At 35.5% G+C, this 18009-nt stretch overlaps 1 protein-coding gene across 1 annotated transcript in view; it reads right to left on the bottom strand.

Moving 5' to 3' along the window:
- pcxa (pyruvate carboxylase a) overlaps positions 1-18009 on the bottom strand; it is a 101468-nt gene that overhangs the window by 71637 nt on the left and 11822 nt on the right. The window contains exons 7-8 of the mRNA XM_042710939.1: positions 14105-14223; positions 1843-2005 (exon numbers count right to left, since the gene is read on the bottom strand). Of these exons, the coding sequence (XP_042566873.1) occupies positions 1843-2005; positions 14105-14223 (282 nt within the window). The remainder of the gene's footprint in view (positions 1-1842; positions 2006-14104; positions 14224-18009) is intronic.

The following is an 18009-nucleotide window of genomic DNA, read 5'->3' as shown; positions in this document are numbered from 1 at the left end:
AAATCACAAGGTCAAATGCAATTGCTTTATTCTACTGATAGTAGCAGGTTTAACAGTAAGATAAATAAATCTGCATCTAGTTTTGTTAAAAAAATAAATAACTATAATGTTACACTATACTGTCTTAAATATAAATTAAGTAATATACTGTAAGTTTAAAGGGGTCATATGATTTCATAACATTTCAAGTTTTCCTTTCTCTTTGGAGTGTTACAAGCTCTTGGTGCATAAAGAAGATCTGTAAAGTTGCAAAGACTAAAGTCTCAAAATCCAAAGAGATATTCTTTATAAAAGGTAAAGAGTCAACCACACCCCCCTAAAACGCCTCGTTTGAACACACCCCCACATGTCTATGTCACGTAATCAGAGGTTAAGTTGTATTTACAACACTGTTCCAGAACAGTTCAACCCAAATATTCAGATGTGTGCAGTGCATTTTATGGAGAACTGTTTCCTGATCCTGGGAGAGAAGAATACAATGCCGGCTGTTCTGACTCACAGTCTGTAAGTACGTTTACATATGTAAAGGATTTGCCACTAATGATTCAAAGGGCCGTTTTGAGCAGTGTAGAGCAGCAGTTCTCAATTCCAGTCCTCGCGCCCCCCTGCTCTGCACATTTTGTATGTTTCTCTTATCGCTTCAGACGTTTGTTCTATTCGAACGTAAGTGCCCTGCGAAGTGGACATCACAGGATATTCCGTCATGATTCCAGTTCGAAGCGAACGTATATGTTCCATTTAAAGTGCACTGAAGTGAGCGAGACGTGAATTTAAATTGTTTTTATTTACAGAGGTATATGATGTCACATTTGCCCCATGTGTGAAGACGTTGTGCATCGCAAACCCGTGAATGAATGTTCCAAGAATGAATGTTCCGAAGTGAGGTAAACTTCAACAGATTTCCCCTGCTCAGGGAGTGTAAGGAACACTGTGTACGGACCATGTCAATGGGAACACAGTTCATGCACAGAGCTCACTTCTAATGAGCTGATTACTGTATATGAATCAGGTCTGTTAACAGAGAGACATGCAAAATATGCAGAGCTGGGGGGCGCAAGGACTAGAATTGAGAACCGCTGTAGAGTAGCGCTTGTTGTTTGTCGTTTATCCAATCACAAATGCAGACATGGTTTTGTTTACACGGCGCGATGCAATGCAATGTCATTATTGTTGTTTGTCGTTTATCCAATCACAAATGCAGACATGGTTTTGTTTACACGGCGCGATGCACCCGCATCACAGTATGGCAAGGGGCATAACATTTCCATCACACACTTGAGGCATTCAGCCAATCACAATGCACTGGATAGCTGGCCAATCACACCTCGCTTTTCAGACCAATAAGCTTTGTAAAAAAACGACGTGTTTCAGAAGGCGGGGCATAGATGAGAAACAATATTGTACAGTATGTGGAAAATAATGTGTTTTTTTTAACCTTAAACCACATAAACACATTTCATTACACCAAATACACAAAATAATGTTCTTTTTAGCAACATCATATGACCCCTTTAAAAACCCCGGCTCAGTATCAACACAATTCATTATATTTTTGTTGTTGGAATAGTTTGTGATGATGGGCTATACTATATTTGAATACTGAACTGAATTACACAGCTATAATAAAATCTTCAAAATATATACATTTACATGCACAATTCCACAGACTGCTGACGACAGATGGCTAATGTCCACTGCAGTCTCCTTCAACAGTCAGTATTTTATAGAATGTTGGTAACCACATAGTTTTATTTTGTACTGTGTTGTATTTTTTGGGTATTTTTAAGAATGTTGGTAAAAAAATAGTTTTAGTTAATAATGTCTCTTAATTTTTTATCTTTCCTCCAATCTTCCCGTGTCAGGCTGGAAGCCACGTGCCGGGTCCTCTGTGGTCACACGGCACTGGATGGCATAGCCATTGATCCGTATCTTGTCCTGTTTCAAGCCCAGCTCTGGCAGGCTGCGACCTTCACACACTCTCAGCTGAGCGTGTACCAGATCCACACTGAATGACAGAGAGAGAGAGAAACAGAGACAGTGGTTATATAGCATTTGTTAACCAACTTTAATATATTGCTTTTGGTGGACAAAAAGAAAACACTGAATGATATAGAGATTCAGACACATAAATTGCGGTTTTATAGCATTTAGTAGAGAATGCGCTGTCTGCTTGCTCCAATAACTTCTATTAGACAGGCTTGACAACTAGCAATCCGCTTTATAACGCTGCACTCGTTTGACAAGGAGTGGGATGAGGGGATTGTAGAAGGAAACGAGCGAGTCACTCAGCGACATACAAACAGGAAATGCCTGCTAGATTCATGGCTAACAGCTAGCGCTTGATCCGGCCTCAATGGCTTCACAATTAAATCACTCCCTCGGCTCAATTGAATGAACCAGGCTTTTCCTGGGCTGATTGGCTACATTTGGCTGAATCTGCCATCTTATTGGATAAGTGCTGTCCCCAGTGAAAATTTGGATTTATTAAGAGCCATATAAATCACACTGATATATTTACTCACCCTAGATTCACTGAACTCATTCTTCATGTCCCACAGTTCCTAATCCTCATATATCAGGTCAATTTTATTCTTACAGGTGCAGAGAGGAGTGAACCGGATTGACTCTAATGGGGGAAAAGCTGCATATACTAGCAAACAGAAACGCTACGAACCTGCAGCCTTTTGTTGGGAATAAATGTTGGCAAGTACGGGAAACGCTACAAGGTATTTATTCCACATTACTAATGTTTGTTTTACCATATATCAGAAGGAATAAAAGGCATTCAAAAGGATAAAACTTCACAATTCAACCTCTTTAAGATGAATGAATAATCAAATTACAAAGTGTTAACGTGTGTGCGAGACAAAACGTGAAAGCACCAGTGGGTCAGAAAATATTTGTAACCAATAAAAGAAGAGCGAGATAGTATTTGCTTTCATGCTGTGCATCAATAATTGATGCTACAAAGTGTCTGCCTTTTTATATCCAGCATGGAGGTATTTAGAAAATGTAGGTTTTTTTGAAGGCCGATATATATATAACGCAAAGCATGCTTTTGATAACACTGCGGCAACACATTTATATGCACATACACACATGGTGATGGCAAAGGCAATATGTTTGTACAGCTCTCAACATTATCTGGCTAGGCCTCATTAATTTTTTAACTATGGTACAAACAGGCTCTGAATATTGCACGCATTTGTCTTTATGACACTGGCGTCTAATGATAACTCTGGTCATAATAGCTGCAAGCTGAAATAATTACCAATTGATACATCAAAATCAGCTCAATGGATTATCCCTATTATTTTTGTCGTGTAAATAATCCAGCAGATCTGGAATTGTTAAAATGACATTCATCAGATGATATATTTGGGATCAGGGCAGCAAACAATAAGGTTGCAAGTTGAATCCAAACTAGGTGAAACAATTCTGCTTTTTTATGGACCCTGATCAAGACACATAACCCATAAAAACTGTCCCTGCAGTTACTGAACTCACAGGGCAAGTCAGTGTGGATGAGCTAAAATAGTTACAAACATTAATTCTGCATTCAAAAGCTTTAAAAGCTGTTCTTAGTAACACTTTGTTAGCATTAATGTTAGGTAATCTTTCAGAAACCCACCAAACAAATTTAAAACTGATTTATGAATATTAGGTTAAAAACTGTTGTAAAAAGTGCAAAAACTAAAGCTTATATGTACTTCATTGTATTTATTTTTGGATTCAGAGGTATTCGCCTATGCTTTCATGCAACCTCCATTTACTCACAAAACATATTTTTCCTTATTTGCCCATCACACAGTATGTCAACATAATCTGATACATAAATAATAGAACTGTCATATTAAATATTTATTATAAACTGAGAAATCTAGCAATGAATTTAAATTAAGAATGAACTGAGGATACAGAATGGACTTATCTGACGTTTTTGACATAAATAAAATGCAGCTTTGAAACCTTATAAAAGTAGTTTATTTGTAAAATGATTCTCTTTGTATTGTCAGGAAGAAACCTTTCTTTTAAAGAAACAAACACACACATTAAAAAAGTAGTTTTTTACTATAATATTTATTTTGTTGTTTTCATGAACAAACTGTGGGTTCGGTGAATTTTAATGGAAATGATTTTCTTTTACTATTGTGGCATATCCAAGTGAAACATGAATTGTTGGAGTGGTTCGAATGTGATTGATAGGAGGTTTTGTAGGGGGATTTAGGGGTTTTTATTTGTTTTTATTTTGTATTATTTTATTTCATAGCAAGATTCCATAAAAATAAAAAAAGACAATTTAAGCCAATAAGTAAGTTTTTTGTAATCCTTAATTTGAAGTTTGTAAGCCTTAATTTAGCTCATAAAAGTTGTTTATTCAAAATGTTGTCTCAAGACCCAAGAGTGTATGATCAATGTATAATCTATTCAGCAGTTTGGCTTTTCAGAGCTGGACAGGAATAATAATTTGCAGCAGTGAAAACACATTCTGGGATTCAATGTACTCATAAAATCACAGCTAAGGGGCCACTGACCCAGTCTCAAGGGCACAATGTTCACTTCCACGCTCAAGCTTCTCCTGACTATATGCATCTATACCATTCCCATAGCAATACTTACACCAAGCAATCCATGTCCGGAAAGCTACATTGACTTCTGTAATAATGTGAAGCAATAACTCAAAAAGGATTACTGTACTATTATAAGAACAATCTTTGATTCAGCAAACATGCATCGCCTACCAAACTTCCCAAAATATTTGATAAAATGTTCAGTATTAGGTATTTAATATTTTTTTATTTTCTAACCTGTTTTAAAAGCATCAGAATGAGATGAGAATGCACTAATAGTGGCATTTTAAGCAATGACTCATCTGTCTGTGAGTCTTTTTTTTTTTCTTGGCATGCATTTAAATCCCGGGCAATGGTGCATTATGTTGGATAATACAATAGACTGTGGCTGATAAATGAACCATTTCTTAAAAGCGTGTCATCAGTGTCTTCAATCTTCAACTGTATGGCAATCTGAACTGTTTTTTAAACCGAAGAGGTGAAGGATGGTTGTGGAATGTCTTTTGCCATATAAGTTAGTCATATATTAATTCATATCAATATATTAGCCGTTGTCAATTAAATTAGCTTTAGTTTTCATGTCGTCTTTGGTTTTCATGTTGTCACTGCTTTCTTCAAATTCCACCAAATATTTCAATATATTTGCCAAAATGACCTGATACTTCAAAGAATCCATGACATCCTTCATATATCAAGATATCCACTTCCTGCAACAGCAAAACACTCCCATAAACAAGACAGATCCACCTCCATGTTTGACCGTAGGGATGGTGTCTTACCAGTGTTCCAAGGGTCCAAAAAGTTCCAGTTTGGCCACATCACTCCATAAAGCATTCTTCCATAACTTCACAGGTCTATTCAAAAAAATGTCAGCATTTTCAAGTCAGCCTTTTATGTTCTTTTCGGTCAAGAACAGCATTCAGCTGTAGGTGTGCTGACATGAAGGCCATTCTTGTTTAGCGTTCTTCTAATAGTTTGCATCGAAATGTATTTTGTTCCTTTCATCAGATCCTCTTGCAATTCTGTCAGTAATTGAGGGTTGCCTGGATCAAACATTGTATAAAATTGTGATTTATCTTCCAGGGTTTCTGGTACAACACATTTTAAACAAAGCTGCCAGCTGTGTCTCTACAAATTTTAGTGTCTTCTTGTAGTCAATAGACTTTCTAATGTACAATTTGCATTAGAACAAATTCTAATGCACAATAGAACAATTTGTTCTCTAAATATTTGGTATAAAGTTTCCAAAGGCTTAACTGTGTTTCCCTACCATACAAATAAATAACATAAAAACAGCAAATCTGAATAGGGGTTAATAATTATGACATAACTTTATTTTTAAATATTTGGTTTGAATTTTATATTGGCTTTAGGGATGCACCAATGTTTCAGCCAATAATTCCTATCGGCCGATAAAAGCAATTATCTGCAACCGGCCTTTTGTTTAAAAACAGTCAACGGTTAGGGCCGATTATTTCCTGTCAATCAAAAGCCAGTGGAAAAACATCTCAGACAGCAACTTTGCATTAAGAAAATGTTTCTTGTGTTGAATTTAGGGCTGTCCAGGTTAACGCAATAATAATCCATTAACACAGGTTTTATTTGACCCTATGAATCACCTGTAGCTCAAGCCAGGGTTGCCAGGTCCACGGTTTCCCTTCACAAATCCTTATTTGTAATGTGCCTCCAATCAAATTATCACAACTAGCTTTGTGCTTTGTGCTTTGTTACTTCTGATAACAAACAAAGTCTCAGCTTTCAAATCTTGTACATTTCATCACAAAACTCAAACAATTAATGCCATTTTGACACTTTTAAAGGTTTCTTGACAGATCGCTGTAGTGCCTCAATTCAAGCGGCAGCGCACAGCATGAGTATCTTCCACTTTAATACGTGTTATAGTGCAAAATAAATATGAATGAACATCAGAACATGTTGAAAGATACAGTACCACTTACCAAAATGTATCATGTCTCGTATAATCACTCAGTTAGCGTTTCAACCGAAAGAAAGTCTTCAAATAAAACAGCTAATGAAAAATGTCACCTAAAAACGGGGGTGAATTATTTTAAATGTAATTTTATACATCTTTTCTTTTTTGTTCCTATTCCTTTTTGTTCCAATTCAGGAACATGTACCACATAAATGAAACACAGTGCTGGTCAATACCTTCTGAAAAAGAAAATTTCACATCTACGGGAATAAAAAAAAACACCAACGCCACACACTTGCTACCCCCTAACTGCTATCGTGTACTCTTCAAATCACCAGACAGCACAGCATTTACAGCAGCCTACAGTCAGACAGATGAGAAAGAGTGAGTGAGTGCTGAAGAGAGACACAAACAATGAAGACTGGGAGCGTCAGACACACAAAGCAAGAGAGCAGAGAGAAAAGGAGGACAGCAGAACAGAGCGATTACAGCAAGCAGCATGAGAATGGTGATGGGAGCTGCTCAGTCATGAGGTGGGGGAGCAATGTTAATATATTCAGCCTGATTCTCTATTGCATTTTAATTGCCAAAGCCAGGCAGCAGCATATGCAGAAATAATGTGGGAGTGGAGCAATCCCAGTCAGTAATACAACACAGACTGAGCTGTAGTGTGAATGATTTTGTGTGTTTATTTGTGAGTGCATGTTTAATATCCGTCAATGCTGCTGAATAAGATCATACCAGAATTTAAAGTAATCAACATATGGCAACACTTGAGTATCCAAGCCAAAAGAAAGTCAAAGTCTGAGGTGTGACAATTTTCCGTCAACATTATCTCCTCAAATTTTTGTTGACCCATTTCTATATGTAAGTTTATCTATATGTATACACACACTTTTTTAATTTTAACATAATATAATGATTGAAAACATGACTGAAATATTCAGCTTTTTCCCCAACCCTGTGTAAAGGTTCAGGGGTAGAAAATGGAATAAATAATTAAGTATATATATATATATATATATATATATATATATATATATAAATATATATATATATATATATATATATATATATATATATATATATATATCATATCATATATATCATATACTGAATGAACACATTACTGATCTTTTCTAATTTCTATATTATAAAGTTTTAAGGATAGAAAATGGAACAAAACATTTGAAATAAAAAATAAAAATAAATAAAATTATAATTTAATATTTAAGGAGTATATAACTGTTCATTTATTCTTATAAACCGTTACATATTTAATGTATAAATAATAATTTTAATAATAATATCTCTATTAATTGACATCAACAGTTTTAAAACAATATCTAGAGATATTATCCATATATACAGAATCTACAGCTGGAAAGAATGACAGAAAAATAGCTCGAAAGATGACAGATAGATAGAACAACAAACAATAAGAAAGACAGACATATGGACATATAAAGTAGTGTTCCATAATCAAATCATCCTATCGTCAGCCTGTAAGATATCGGGACACGATATTATCATGCTAATTTATTAAATTATTTACTTAGTTTCATAGACAGAGAGTGAACCAACTTCAGGGTAAAGCTAAAAGCAGCCAAATGTTACTGTAATTATTAACTACACATTATAGATATTTTCATCAAGTAGCATATAGATGTCATTTCAGATTTTTTATTTTTTTTTAATATGACTGAATTTGTATTTAACATGATAATATATATTGTAAGTTGCCACAAAACCTGCCACAACCGAAGTTTTGTGGCAGCTTCCCCTACCATGCAAAGATTTTACTCCCTCTCCACAAATGTTTGGGTCTGATTTCAGTGCTGAATATTTTCCCAGTCTGTGGAAGAATAGCATCATAAGAGCACAGTTGAGCCCCTGTGCAGATTAACGGGAGCACTGTCCCTCCAGTCTTATCTCTGGTCAGAAGTGTGTGCAGGTGTTGGGTCCAACCAGCCTGTTTAAACAGCATCATTACACACCGCTGTTGTCAAAGCGCTTGAGCCAATCAGCCTATGGTTACCTGCTGTTAAGGAAACACACACAAACACTCCTGGAGAGGGATGCTGGCACGGATCAAGTCTCTGTCATCACATAGAGGGCTCTCAAGGGCCTCCTAGGAGCGGTTGTTTTTTATCTTCTCTATTCAGAGCCAAATCAGAAAGGATAGAAGCTTTGCACATCAATACCACATCAAATCCAAACAACTAAAATCTGGTTGACAGTAAACAGCACTCTATTATCTGATGCAACACTATACAAGGAAAAAGGTCACAAGACCAAACCCACAAAGGAATGAAATCCCCCCAGGAGAGAGAGCAATGGGTTCATGTGGGTAGTCCACATTCAGCTTAAATAACCTCACGTCAATCAGTTTCTTCCCTCCTACACCATTACCCTCAAATTCATTTTTGACCTTTAATTACCAAGTGTTCTCTCCAGCTAACTTTCGCCCTTAAAACTTTTGGCATCTCGAACATCCCATAATGATCTATACCATTAGTTGGTTGTCCATTAAATGTTATACCATTAGTAAAAATAGGTTGTACTTTAAAAATGCATAAATGTATAGGCTTGTTAACCTGTTAGTTGAGAAATGTTCTTTCTCCTCATTCATCTTGTTTCTCTCTCAGTGTCTTTTTCTCACTCTCTCCTGCACCTCCATCACTCCGTCTTCCCAAGCCCCCTAATGCCCTTGTCCAATCTCTTCCCTGCAAAAATGGAGCAATACAAATGAGCAGCTGCAATTTAGCAACAAACCAAAGTAATTAGAAACCCATTACCAGGGTCACCCAGAGACAGTGCACCCACACACACACCAACACAAAGAATATATACTCTCTCTCTCTCACACACACACACATTACATGCACGCATGAATGAAGATTGATGGTGAATGGTCGTGGAATGTGCTGCATGGGCATATGTTGGATGTGGAGGTGTGAGGTGAGTGAAGAACTGAAGCACTCAGTCAACTCTTTGCCATGCACTTGCAGGCTTCTGCATAACTGAGGAGAAATGGGGAGAGAAGACTTATGAAACCAGAATTTTGAGCATCAGCATCAAGTCTTGTTCTGGTCAAAGGGTCAGGCTCATTTTGGTTTAAATTAAAATTTTATTTAATTTAATGTAAAATTTAAAATGAAATTTTAAATTAAATATAATTTCATTTAAATTTTAATTTAAATTAAATTAAATAAATGTTTTATTTTTGTATAGGTAACTAAAACTACTTAAACTTTGCAAAATAAAGCTGAAATAAAATAAATATTATGTAAAAAAATACATATACATTAAAGCTAAAGACATTCAAAAACACTAACACAAATGACAAAAGTACGGTACATAAAATTACAAAAACATCCAAAAAAGAAAACTGACCATATAAAAAAAAATACTATAATATAAAACTACTAAAATAATGCTGATTAACATATATATGCATGTTGTTTAATATAATGTAATATAACAATGTAATATATAACACTATTGTATTTTATTTTATAGTGTATTCTCAAAACACTCCACTGCATATAATATAATATAATATAATATAATATAATATAATATAATATATGAACAAATCAATATAATATCAATAATACTAATAATTACAAAATTAATGTTAAAAAAATGTACAAATTACAATATAAAGATAAAAAAACTCATAGCCTTTTAAAAGACATAAAAGATTTAATGCACAAATGAATGGCTACTTATTTAGCTACTTATTTTTTACTTATAGGGCTGCCTCCAACCAAAGATTTTCCAAGTCAACTATTAATCATTCAAGGCATTTATTTGACATTATGATATTAATTTAATGTGTTGTCATATTTACCACTCTGCGTTTTCAGAGGGCTTTGGGAGACAAGCATGATAGAGCACATTCACTTGCCTGATATCTTCAAAACAATACGTATGACTTAAAGGGTTAGTTCACCCAAAAATGAAAATTAGCCCATAAATTACTCCCCTTCAATGCATCCTAGGTGTATATGACTTTCTTCTTTCAGAAGTTATATTAAAAATTGTTTTTTGATTTTTCAAGCCGTTTCATGGCACTCAACGGGTGTTGCATTGTTTCAGTCCAAATGAAGTATTATAAAAAGCACCCATTCATAAAAAAAAAAAAAAGTCTCTCACATGGCTCTGGGGGGTGAACAAAGGCCTCCTGTAGCGAATCGATGCATTTTTTTAAGAAAAATAACTATTTTCAAAACGTAATAACAACTTTAATGTAGCTTGCGCCAACAGTTGTACATGGAAGCAGTGGAAGGAGGATGACGTATGAGGTCGGCGTTGTGCATGCGCCGGTGAGTCGCATGAAAACCAACATTTGTAAACAGGAGCAAAGGAAGCAGTTTCCTTATTTTAGCAAAGGAAAACGGTCTCCTATTGGATTATATCGAATTTCTGAGAAATTATTATTTATATATGCTTGGCTTATATCGAAATTCTCTGACCGTTGTTTTGTTTTGGTCTCTCCGCTCCGCTTCCACGTTCATCACTTCTGAGCGGCGCATGCACAAAGCTGACCTCATACATCATCCGCCTGGAGCTGCTTCCTTGTACAATAGTGAGCACAAGTTAGATTAAATTGATTATTAAGATTTAAATGCCGTGTGAGACACTTTTTTTTAATGGATGGGTGCTTTTTATATCACTTCTTTTGGACTGATGCACTGCAACACCCGCTGAGTGCCTTAAACAGCTTGAAAGATACATTTTTAATATAACTCTGACTGGATTCGTCTGAAAGAAGATGGTAGTATAAAGTCTTGTATGCATTGGGTGGATTGAAGGCTAGTAATTTATGGGCTAATTTTTATTTTTGGGTGAACTAACCCTTTAAACCAACATAAACTGACATACGACATAGTAAATTTATGGGCTCATGTACCTCTCTCATTCAGCCCTAATATATTATACTATAACAAATTTCATTATACTTTAATAAATGTTGATACCAGTTCCAGATTTTCTTCTGGTGTGAAATGACTTTTTTTTCTGTCTGTTGTCTTTCATGTCATAGCTTAGGATAGCTGCTAATGAAAAGAGCCAATTAGATTGAATCGTGCCATTTTTTTTAGCAATATTCATTAGAAACTAGACGGACTGTAAATTGTCCAAGAGAATGATAGTGAAACAATAATCAAGAATTGACAGAAACAGATTAGTACTAAACAGCTGTATTTTTTCACCAACTGTCGCTGTGGTTAGCTGTCTTTTTACTGTCCTAGGACTTTCTGACCTGAAGGAATGACACAAAGATGGAGGAGATATCAAATTATGAAAACATGATGGGTAATTATGGGCAGCTGGCATATTTTATTACCTTGCCAGTGGCATGGAGCGCCAGAGTGGCAGAGGGTAATTGATCTTAATTACTGTGCCCAAATGAAGGTCATATCACCGACACAGAGAACCTGAAGAAAGACCGTCACAGAGGAAAGACCGGCTGCATACAAATACACAGCTGAATATGACTGTCTCAGGATCAGCAATACACACACCAGTGATTAAAGAGAGAGTAATTGGCAGGAGGGTCAGGAGGAATGAGGCTGTTTTTGCTGGAGTCTGAAACAGCCTGGCACAAAAGAAAACCCATTTTTCCCAACCTTTCGTCTTGCTTTAGAGGCCTACACACAAAGAAAACAACCTAAAAAAGCACTCATGTCATTTGCATGCTTTAGAAAAACATTCTGACAATACAGACTGCTTCAAAAGCAAAATACAAGCCAGATGATAATGCAAATTTCAGTCACCTTAATGGAGGGCAAGAGTAGGAGGTGTATTATTAGTAAAAATACTGGAGCTTCCGTAACAAAAATGTATATTACAAATATAAACTATTATTGTTTAAAAGTTTGGGGTCAGTAAGCATTTCTTTGAAAAAACACTTTTATTCATCAAAAAACTCCTACAGACCCAAAACTTTTGAACAGCAGTTTATATTAAGTTCACACCCATTTGGTCAGCTACAGCTGTTTTATACTGTTTTTTTTTTGCCCAGATTATTATTATTATTATTATTATTATTATTATTATTATTTATGTATTATATATTATATTTGGTTCTGGCTTTTTTTTTTTTTTTTTTTTTTAATAGACAAACTGCCTATTTGAACTTTCACTTTCACGGCACGAACATAATTTATCCAGTAGAATTAAAATATTTCAAATGATCCAGATTTCTCAATTTTGGATTATACAATTTATATAATAATTTAATATAATAGTACATACACATGCTGAAAAGAGTGAGAATGACTGGCATTGGACATAACATGAATGCACACAGTGTAATCGGGCTAGTCGAGTTTCAGAGTGTGAAGACTTGATCCCGGACCAGTGTAAAAGCCAGAGAGTTAGCAGAGCAGGTGGGGTGTAGAGTGACTCAGTATGAGGACCAGAAGGTGGCTGCTGGTGAAGGTCTTGGCATACAAGCACCACTGCTGGCTAGAGAGCTGAAAATCAAGTTCATTACAGTCATGCGCTTCCAGGGCCTCTTGCTCAGAGCTGGGTTGCCACGCAATGCCAATTGCAAGCTGACAGCTTCAATTTCATGCGACAAGATGGACATTTATAATGAATGGAGCCCTGGTACGTCTGCACAGTCACGCTAGTCAGAACCAGCAGCAAAGATGGAAAATCGTACTCATGTATTCATGTATCCAAGCATGCATGTGTATAAACTAAAAATTCTAACACTTTAATTAATCCTTTGAGCTTTTAATAATAATTTTTTTTCCCTTTCAGCACAACATTAATTTAGCCATATAAAAAAATAAAAAATGTGTTGGCATCAAAAAGTGTTAGAAGAATCATTTTTAGAAGTATCTAGTTTTTAACTAGTATATTTTTATATTATTATGTGTGTCTTTAGCCTCTGGGATGAAAAAGAGAACAATAAGCCACTTCCATCCTATGAAGGCACACTTCTATCTGAGCCTTTTACTAAAATGAGGAAGGATGCGTTTCAGATACAAGCCCACTGAGAATCTTACAGGTTTCAAAGGGTCTAAGATGATGATGTCTTGCACTTATTATCATGTTTTTTTCAACACTGACATTTTAACAGCCGTAGTACAATACAAATTTTGAGTGTTAATTAGTGTTATGGGGCTGCTGAACATCGCCCCACATTTATGCAAGTTTAATTGCATTTGGCCACACAAAATGTCTTAATAAATGTCAATGAATATTTAGCTGAGTCATTATTTTGCGGAAAAAAGCATATCTTCTCAGAATCTAAATGTCAGACAGTCAGGTGGTCAAAAAACGGAATCATTATCCATTTGATATACACTCAGTATTATACATATATATGTGTGTGTGTGTGTGTGTGTGTGTCGTACACTGACACAAAATTTAAAGATTAATGATGAAGAATTAAAAAGATGATTTTTACTTGCCCCTGCCAACATTCATTTTAACTAAAAGTGTGTGTGTGTGTGTGTGTGTGTGTGTATATATTATATATATATATATATATATATATATATAAATATATAAAATAAAAATCAACATATATTCAATAAAATCAGTGAGAACACTTTTTCAGAGACAAAGAGACACTCACTCTGTGATCTCCTCAGTAACTGTGTGCTCCACCTGCAGACGGGAGTTGACCTCGATGAAGTAATGTTTACCGTGTTTATCCACCAGGAACTCCACTGTGCCTGCATTCTCATAACCGACCTGAGGAAAGAGATGGAACAGATTGAGCTATGAGAATTACAAAGTTTTCAGAGAGGCACAATTTACATCCTAATGAAAAATATGAAAAATAAAAAGATTTATTTAGCACACGGTGGGATTCCCTAATGTCACAGCAGATGTAAGTACTGTACACGTGTACTGTATGTATGCAGATAAAGTTAAGTTGGACATATACAGTACTGTATACTGTAACTTTAGTAACAGGGTTGAACGATTGAGCTTGACAGATGAATAAAAAAAAAACAAAAAAAACAAATTTTGTAATTATTTTTTGTTTGTCATAAAATAACTTGGTAATAATTGAGCTTGTAGTTTATCTAACAATTCTCTCTCCAAAGGAACCTGGATGTGCCTTTAATGGGACCTTAAATATATGTTATTAATAAAAACTGCGACCATAAATAATGTTTAATTTTTTTAATGACAGTTGTGGCTAATACTTAGTTAGTTCTTTTTTGTTGCGGTTTTATTTGTTTTTTTGTTTTTTTTTTTGTGGTAATTATGTTACATTGTTTTTATTAAAGATTATTGGAAAGGCAGCAAGACAGCAGGTTGCCTCTTACTAGGCCACGTCTTGACACACACACCACATAAACCCAATAGGGGTTCCATAATCCCGTCCCCAAATTTCGCAGAAGTGCAATCCAATTTGTCCTTAGGCCTGTCGCAGCTGCCAAATTTCCTAATGCAACACATTTGGATACACACTGCCTCTCACACACACACACAGCAGTGTTTTGTTTGTAGAGTATAGTTTATTTGTTGATTGGCTGCAAACACTGAGATAGATCAAACAACCATTCATTTTAATGGCTGAAATTCACACTCACAACCATTCGAAAATCTCCCAAGCCCTGCGAGACCACAAGAAGACATGAAGACTGTACACTTAAGACTTGAGAGAATTTAGAGCAGACTTGACTTTATTTGACATGCGCTGAAATACAGTGAGCAGATTAGAATTATTAGACCATCGCTATGAAAGAGATGAACCTAAACAAGACAGAGCACAGTGCTCATGAAAAAGAAAGGTACAGACAGGTAATTAGTTGGGTAAAATGAGAGGAGGAAAGGATGGAGAGCAAGAGAGAGGAGGACAGATGGCATTCCACCGAGAGGACTAAAGAGGGTGAGATTGAAGGAGGGAGAGAGATGAGTAATTAGGAGTTTCACAGCTTGATACAATTTCTAATTACTTCACAACATCCAAAGCATAAACAGGGTCTGCCGACAGTCTATGACAAAAGACAGAAGAGGATGAAGAGGGAGGTATGAGAAGGGTTATAAAAGTGGGATTATGATTGAGGTGGATGAAGAGTCAATATATGTTATTATGATTGAATGAGAAATGGTATAAGATTATGATTTGTGGGTGAGTTTAATTGTATGGTGTAAGGTATAATTCATCTAAACTGACATTTTTTTAAAATTCTATATTTTCCTTACACCTTTAAATACATGTGAGTGCACAATCTTGTTTAAAATTCTATTTTTTATTTTTACTTTTAAATATTTTTTTTTGTGTTCATTTTTCTTTTTATTATTATTTTTTTTTTATTTAAATCAAAGAATCCTGTAAACAAATTATAATGGTTTCCGCAAATAACTAATAATTGAAAAATCATCTGTGCCATCACAGGAATAAATTACATTTTAAAGTATATTAAGATAGGAAACAGTTACTTTAAATTGTTAAAGTTAACTATTAAAAGTAATTAATAGTAAAACTAATTGTTAAAGCATACATTCTGTGTCAGCCGCAACACAGAAGAGCATACGCAGTTTGCGTTAAGCAGGTGTTTTCCAAAATGGCGCTACAGTGATGCCGAGAGACACAGAGGAGAAGAATTGTTGAATAAAGTCGTCATTTTTGTTTTCTTCTTGTACAAAAAGTATTCTCGTCGCTCGTCTCGTCAGATGAAGTATTCTGACGATGCTTTTCATACTTTTCTGGACCTTGACAGTGTAATTTACTTGGCAGTCTATGGGACAGTCACAGGCCTCCCGCTTTTCATCCAAAATATCTTAAATTGTGTTCCGAAGACGAACGAAGCTTTTATGGTTTTGGAACGACATGGGGGTAAGTGATCAATGACAAAATTTTCATTTTGGGGTGGAGTATCCCTTTAAAACCCAAATGTCATTCTAGCCCCATATTATTTTCCATCATGAAACATGAATTGAGGCAGAACTTCTCTCAGACAAGGAAAGTGGATTGTGATTTTATACCGCCAAGCTCCAAAAAGGACAAAAAAAGCACCATTAAAATTTCATAAAAGCAGCGCTTACCAGTTGTGTGGCTACATTGAAGTCTTCTGAAGTCATTTGATTAGCTTTGTGTGAGGAACGGTCTGAAAATGTGTCAGTGTTTACTAATAATGTCTCCTCTGGTGTAGCCATCAAACTCTCACTTTTGTCCATTTATTCAGTTTGTCACATGACAAGAGAAAACCTGTGGCATTTCACACCAATGACATCAAACTTGGTGCAAACATTTTTTTAGAGGTGTAAAAGGGGAAGACTGTCACTAGATAATGGATTTTCTGTCTGTTTCTCATTCAAAGACATATGACTTCATAAGACTGGGTTGTATGAGTCACAGAGACTACTTTAATAGCTTTTTTTTTTGAGTTTCACAGTCTAAATCACTTTTCATATCATCATAGTGTCAAATCCATTTTCCTTGTATTCAAAACAGAAGCCCTGCCATTCATCTTAAAATCACTTCTGCTCGTGTTTTACATAAAAACAAAAATATGGGACTGGTATGAAAATTGACAAAATTTGCAATTTTATGTAAACTATTCCTTTTTTTTTTTTTTTTTCAGCATCCAATTTTATTGTACCAAAAAGAGCAGCTCAGAAATTCTGCCTAACACTTTGAATAATATGAAGGATGAGAGGATGTGTAAATGATATTCGGGTGAACTATTCCTTAACACTTGTAGATTCGGTAACATCCTTGCATGAAAGTGACAGAGACAGAGACAGTAGTAAGAGTGAGAAAACAGATTCTGACAAGCAGAGAAGACAGAATAACGACATGCAATCACTGAAGTTAAACAGCGTTATGTAAATACCCTCATCTTTTACTGATGATTAGCAGCGAAGATGCTTTCTGTTCACAATCAACCTCAGCGTGCCTAAAATGCATGCAAACAGGGTTTATAACAGTGAGTGTTGAGTGTGTCTGAAACCACATCAAGGCTGTGATCCCCAACCTGTGCTTCAGGCACTGTGGGTAGAGCAACTGTCTCCATGGCAACAGCTGACATAAAACAAAAAAGGCGTTAAAACAGAGGAGATGTTTCTGTCATGTTAATACCATTTAATTCCGCATTATATGTCTAACCAGCATATAAAAAAGCTGCAACAGTGTCCACAACATTAAGCGACCCCCCAAGAAGAACAAGGTCAATGAAAAGTGTGTAACATAATTGGTGGAGAGAGTCTTATCACATATTCCTTCCTCCATGACAACACGGTTATCCATTTAACAGGGCTCTGACAAAAAGGACAAATTACAAGGCTGCCCATCATGGGGTCAACACAGAGAAGTGTCTGAACAGACATCCAGCACAGAAGAAGAAAAAAAAAAAACGGAGCATGAAATGGCGATAGCCCTGAAGGTCAAAGAGAACACTGCCACATCCTTATTTTTTATCAGTAAGGACATGGATGAGACGTCTCATAACTCTGTAGCACGTAGTTGAGTCACCCTATAAACAGATGCTATCTGTTATATGTACATATAAATTATATAAA

Source organism: Cyprinus carpio, chromosome A21 (genome assembly GCF_018340385.1).
Source record: "Cyprinus carpio isolate SPL01 chromosome A21, ASM1834038v1, whole genome shotgun sequence".
Classification (NCBI taxonomy): domain Eukaryota; kingdom Metazoa; phylum Chordata; class Actinopteri; order Cypriniformes; family Cyprinidae; genus Cyprinus; species Cyprinus carpio.
This window is presented reverse-complemented; position numbering and strand designations above follow the sequence as displayed.